Here is a 6,000-nt window from a genome sequence, read left to right on the forward strand (position 1 = left end):
GCAGGGCCTGGCTGCCCTCTGCCCAGGCTTGTCGTTGGGCCTGTCATCAAGCGAGCAGAATCTTCAGACTCGTCGGGAAGGCAGGGGCCTTGGGAGCGCCCGACCCCCCAGGATGACGTGGCTTTCTTGGGTCGCGCCCGCGGAGTTGCTGTGGGGGTGGTGTTCCCCGCGCAGTTGGCAGGGTTCAGGTGAGACGCACGGGGGTCTTTGGGCGGCCATCCAAGCCCGCACGGCTAGCCTGGGCTTTCTCTTCAGGGAGGACTCTTCTAGAAGCGGTCTCCCTTCTGTTGGAATAGTTTCTATTTTTAAGCTTGGTTTTGCCTTAGCCGTGAGTTCGGAGGAGCTGTGAGCGCTTCGAGGATCCTTGCGTACCCCGTTGACCCGAATTGCCTGATGTCGACGTTTGGCTACATTAGCTGTGTCTCTGCCCGTCTGCCGCCCTTCAGGGTGTCCCTGAGCCACTGGGTGGGTGGCCGACAGGACGCATGGAGGTGACACAGCTGTCCTCTGGCTCAGCTGGCCCAGCCGTGTCCTTTATCAGAGGACGTGCTGCTCTGCTCTCCCTGTCTCCCAGCTTCCAGAACATTCCGCGCCTGTCTTTGTCCTCTGCGGTATCGCTTACCCGAGGGGCAGCTTCTCTCTGCGGTTGTCACACGCTTCCTCATGTCATGGCTGGCAGGAGTTTTCTCCCCTGGGTGTGACCCTGTTGTTAACCTTGACCTTGGTTAGGTCAGCGGGCGGCTTCTCCCCTGGGGTGTCCCTGCCTTGTGATGTGCAGCAGGTGCTGTGGGCCCGGGCCCTGTGTCCGCTGCTGTACACCTCAACTTGTGTCTGCTCGCGGGTCTGGTGCACGCGGCCATCAGTGGCCATCGTTCGGTGGCCTTTCCGTCTGTCCTCGGCTGGGTGTGGCTGCCCTTCCCCAGTCGTTCCTGGATCTGTACCGTGACCTTTCATTCTGACTCTCAGTGTTTTGGAGGTGGCCAGCAGGAGCCCTGTCACTGGTGCCCTGTCGTCCTGATGGGGGTGTGTGGGTAGTGGTGAGCCCACCCCCCAACCGCCCGTCCCAGCAGCGAGGGTGCACTCACGTGATGCTCGGATGCGCACGGTGCGCTCGCAGACTCATGCTGGTTTTAGGAGTGCTCACCCGAATCTCTGGAAAGGGCACCCCCTCCCAGGGTCCCCAGTTTCCCGGAGTCTTCAGCACTGGATTTAGTCTTGGTACTTGGGCCGTTTCCTTGATCTCTGCGTGGGGTGATTAGTGTCCAGTTGAAATATGGTCGTTTGTGTTTTGTCCATCGTTTTTTTCTAAGTGTGGGAAACAGAGGGCACGGTTTCGGAAGCCGAGCAGGGAGGCGGTCCCCTGACGAGCGCCGTGTAGCACAGACTGCAGACCAGGCGGGCGAGCGATGGTTGTGGAGGTGTGGGGGGCTGGGTGCCATGAGCTGGGACCCTGAGGGTCTGGGGGGCCTTGCGCAGCTGGGTGTGCCATTCAGGAGCAGAGTCTGCCTGGATTTCAGGGGCTGCTCAGCTGACGGGGGGTGAGGAGGGGGTTCTCTACTGTGCCCATGGCGGCCCACTGTCGCTCCCCCTTATCTCTTGAGCCTCCACTGGGGACCTCCCCACCCCCACCCCCAAGCATCCGGGCAGGATGGGGACCGAATCCCGGCAGATGACAGGTCTTACCAGTGACCCTGCGGGCTGGGGACCATGCAGCCCAGACGCAAGCGCAGTGTCCCAGGGGACACTCCTGCACCCACCGTCCCCATGGTTATTCCTCACAGGAACCGTGACGCAAGCCTCCCCACTCACGAGGTGATTTGGGGGATCATTAGGAAGTTGGACCAACAGGACCTGCCGTGAATTCTCCCAGCGCCGGGGCCCTGGGGTCTCCGTGCTAGGAAGCCTTCCGTGTGGTGTTGGGTCATAGGTCAGAACACCAGGTGGCCTGAGCTGCTGCTGGTGGGCTTGAGGCTCTCCTGCCTCACTAATCAGGAACAGACCCGGGGGGAGGTCCTCCTGCGTGCGAGCGTCCACGTCCGCACCCCTTGCGGCGTGCGCCGCCTTCCCTGCCGCGGCCTCCTGGCTCTGGACGTCCAGGCAGGAGCCCCCCCCTTGGGCGTGGTGACTCCCTGGCAGGACGGTGTTGAGGGGACGCGAGTGGGTGCCGGTGAGGGGGCACGGCCCCCGGGCTGCTCATCTCACCTGACCCTGTCTGTGGCTTCTGCGTGTGGGGCGGCATCACCATCCCTGATGAGATGGGGCTGAGCCGGGGCTCCTGTCACCCAGGGCTTGTGGCTTTTCCCTACGCTTGGATTTGGAGCCCGTGATCGGGTGCTCAGTCTCGAGGTCTGGTACTGGATTGGGGCCTGAGGACTTTGTGCTCCTCCGTGACCTGGTGGCGTCAGTCTTCTGCGCGGCCTAGTGTGAGCACCCTTTCTTGTTAGGAATGGTTCTGGCCAGGCCGCGGCAGGGTCTGTCCGGATGTGTGTTCCGGGGAGGCGCCGCAGGACCCGAGGGGGGCAGCTTGGGACGTGAAGATCCCGAGTGGGCGGCCGCCCATGGGGCCCTCTCACCCAACCCCCTGCAAATAGCGCCGGCGCTGCCCGTGAGCCCGGCACTGGGGGCTGGGCGCTGCGTGCTTCTCAGAGGCTGAACCCCCGTGATAGGACATGTTCTGGTCCCTGCTTTTCTCCTGACATCCCGTGGGCTTCGTTTGTGTCCATCGTGGCCCGGCATCTGAAATACGCGCAGGGCTTTATCGTGTATGGAGCCACGTCTAAACCCCAGTGCCCGGGAATGGGCCACGCGGGGGCAGAGGGTTTTTTTCTGTTCTAACAAACGCAGGGTGTCTTGGTCTGGAGGTGCCTGGCTAACTGGGGGGGTCTGCAGACGTGGCTGTGGCATCTGAAAGCCCGTGCCGGTCTGCAACCACCTCAGCGAGCCGCACTGCTGGGACTGGAGCGCCTGCCCTCCCCTGCGCCCTGGCCCCTGCGCTCTTGCCAAGGATGGGGTGAAGTTGTGGTGCTGCTCTGTGAACACATCACATGTGAGGTTGACGTGTTTCGTGTGTGTTGGGCATGTGCATTCTTCTTAAGGCCTGTCGGAGAAATAGGGAGAAGTGGTGGCCGTCCCTGGCTTACTGGCCAAGGGCCTGGGCATGACCCCTGCCCACACGGAGGTCACCTCCTTCCTGACGTGGTCACTGGCACGGGGTGGTGGCTGTGCTGCGTCCAGGCTCTTGGTGGAGGGTTGATGGGATGCAGAAGGGTTGGGGGGGGCCAGGGGGGCAACGGGCTGGGGCCGGGACCCTGGCTTCAGGGAACAAAGGTCAGAGGTCAGCAGCCCCTGGGCAGCGGGGCTCCGGCAGACCCTGTGGTGCTTGTCTTGCACGAGGACACACCCCCTGCCCATGTGTGGGCTGCTGTACTCCTCCAGCCTCACCTCGGCCCAGCCCTGGGGCCTTTGTAGGGGCGCCAGGGCCGCAAGGTGCGGCTCCCGCGAGCTGGACTATCTCCCTGCGGTCAGGCCACTGTCCGGGGGCCGGGGAGCTGTCCTGCTGGGGGTCCTGGTGTTGTGTTAGCCGCCCCCAGTCCTGGCTTCCAGCTTGGGTCTCGATGAGAGTCAGTGGGGGCTGAGCTTGACTTGGTGGGGAAGAACAGTTGGGGGGTGGGGGTCCTGCCTGTTGGTGGTGGGGGGGTGGGGTCTTCCCTGCCAAGAGGGTGGTGGTGCTGCTGCAAGGGCCTGAACGTGCCAGACCTGGGACTGGCTCACAGGATGGTGTAACTTCCCCGTGTGGGGGTCTGATATCAGGGGGACACTAGGGTCTGACTTACTGGCCTGGACCCCAGGTCGGCAGGGATGGGGCCCTGACCCCTCTGCATTTGCTGAGGCCGCTCCGCTCCCCTGTGGGCCTGGGCTCACATCTGCACCTGGCCTCAGCTTGCCCTGGGCATGGCAGCCCTTCCCATCCTGCCCCATCAGCTCCACCTCTGTTACCTGCCCTCACTCTGTGTTCCTGAGTCTTGTCTCGTAGGTGGGGAAACTGAGGCGGGGAGGGCTGGGCTGCTTAGGCACAAACAGCTGTCCCAGCAGCCAGGGCTGCGACCTTGAGGAGCATTGCTGGCAGGGGTCCCAGGCACGGGGTGACAGCTGCAGGTGACATGCATGTCTGTGTTCTTGGAGCCCAGCGGCCTCCCCCGCTGCCCCGCGCCTGGCTGGGCGTAGCCGAGGGTCCCGGTGTTCCACAGGGCCCCCCCCCCAGGCCTGCAGGGGCGCTGGTCCTGTTCACAGCCACTTCTAGGAGTGACCTGAGCGGTTTCCCCCCAGGAGATGGAAACCCTCGAGAGAACAGCCCGTTCATCAATCATGTGGAGGTGGAGCAGGAGAGCTTTGAAGGAAAGAACATGGCGCTTTTTGAGGTGACTTACACTTCCTCCTACGAGACGCGTGAGGGCCGTGACTTCAACGGACACGGCATGGGGGCTATGGCCCCGAGACCTGGGGGTCGGGCGGAGGGCTGCCTGCCTGACTGGACGCCGTGCACGGGGGGAGCCTCTTTGGCCACCACCTTCTCGGGAGGGGCCGTTGGGGAAACCCTGACCCCTACTGAGTGGCTGGGGGCCCCGAGCTCTGCCCCTGGCCCCTGACTTGGGACCTGGTGTGCACGTGTCGGGTGACGTGGGCCCATGTCAGCCCTGTGGACCTCGGATCTGGAGCTGGAGACACTGGCAGCTCCGCGGGGCGTTGCCCCCGTGGGTTTGGGGATCCAGGTCACTAACCACATCTTGGCCCCAAACAGGAGGAGATGGACAGCAACCCCATGGTGTCCTCCCTGCTCAACAAGCTGGCTAACTACACCAACCTGAGCCAGGGCGTGGTGGAGCATGAGGAGCACGAAGACGGCAGGAGGCGTGAGGTCAAGGTGCGCCGTCCCCAGCCCCCGTCCCCCTCCCCCTCCCCCCCAGGCCCCAGCCCTTCCCCCTTCCTCCGTCTCTCTCTGCTCTTCCTGCCCCACGCCCCCCTACCCCGTCCCCCCATACCCCTGCCGTCGTCCTCCCTGGGGCATTCCTCAAGTCCCAGTTAAACGTGACCCCTTTCCTCTCTGCTGCACGTGGCTCAGTTACGGGTGAAAAGTGGCCTCTGCAGTGAGCGGGACAAAGGCAGCATGCGGAGTGCCTGGCCCCACGAGGGGGTCGGCGTTCCTGCGGGGCTCCCGCCATCGGGTGCAGTAGCGTGGAAGCCGGTGAAAGGCCTGGGTTTCCTCACGGCTGGCCCTTCCCCCTCTGTGTCCACCCTGCCTGGCACCAGCCACGCGGCTGGGGTGCCGGGCCCCCTGCGTGCACGGAGGCCTGCCTGCTCCCCGAGCACCTGTGTCCAGCCTGACCTGGGCCATTAGGAAGTCTGGCCACAGAGGAGACTTCGTGTCGGAAATGCAGCAGGATAGATCCTGCTTTTCCTTGACACTCGGGGGTGTTTGTCCTGCGTTCTGCACAGAGCGGTAGACGTGGGGTGTGAGGGCTTCCTGGCCCAGCCTCGCTCTGGCCGCCCTCCTGGGGCAGAGGACAGTGGGGACAGCAGTCCCCGTGACACCGTGTGGGCAGGTGACCGTCGTGGACGCTGTGGGATTGAGCGCCACGGGCCTTTTCTGTGCGGCCGGCACAGAAGTGTCGGTCTGTCTGTCCACTGGAGCTTGTGTCCCAGGGTGCCATCCACTGCCTGCAGGACCGGGCTTTCCTGTGACTGGCCCGGCTCTGCTTGCCTTGTGGAGCCCCCGCTGGCCCCCGCTGGCCCCCCGCTGTCTCCCCTGTCCCCTGCGGTCGCAGGAGCGGCCAGCACAGTCGTCCTGTAGACAGGTGGACGGGTCCCGGTTGGGATGAGTCATCCGCCCCACTGGGGACTGACCAGGTCCTGGTTGGGATGAGTCACCCGCCCCACTGGGGACTGACCAGGTCCTGGTTGGGATGAGTCACCCGCCCCACTGGGGACTGACCAGGTCCTGGT

At 64.2% G+C, this 6,000-nt stretch overlaps 1 protein-coding gene across 3 annotated transcripts in view; it reads left to right on the plus strand.

The window, feature by feature from the left end:
- Positions 1-6,000, plus strand: part of SLC12A7 (solute carrier family 12 member 7) — a 70,699-nt gene that overhangs the window by 41,092 nt on the left and 23,607 nt on the right. For all 3 annotated transcript variants that reach the window (XM_073891110.1, XM_025867496.2, XM_073891112.1), the window contains exons 2-3: positions 4,327-4,418; positions 4,799-4,921. In XM_073891110.1, coding sequence (XP_073747211.1) covers positions 4,327-4,418; positions 4,799-4,921 — 215 coding nt within the window. The remainder of the gene's footprint in view (positions 1-4,326; positions 4,419-4,798; positions 4,922-6,000) is intronic.

Source organism: Callorhinus ursinus, unplaced genomic scaffold (assembly GCF_003265705.2).
Source record: "Callorhinus ursinus isolate GAN/ISIS: 27379988/994484 unplaced genomic scaffold, GSC_fseal_2.0 scaffold3, whole genome shotgun sequence".
In the NCBI taxonomy this organism is placed as follows: domain Eukaryota; kingdom Metazoa; phylum Chordata; class Mammalia; order Carnivora; family Otariidae; genus Callorhinus; species Callorhinus ursinus.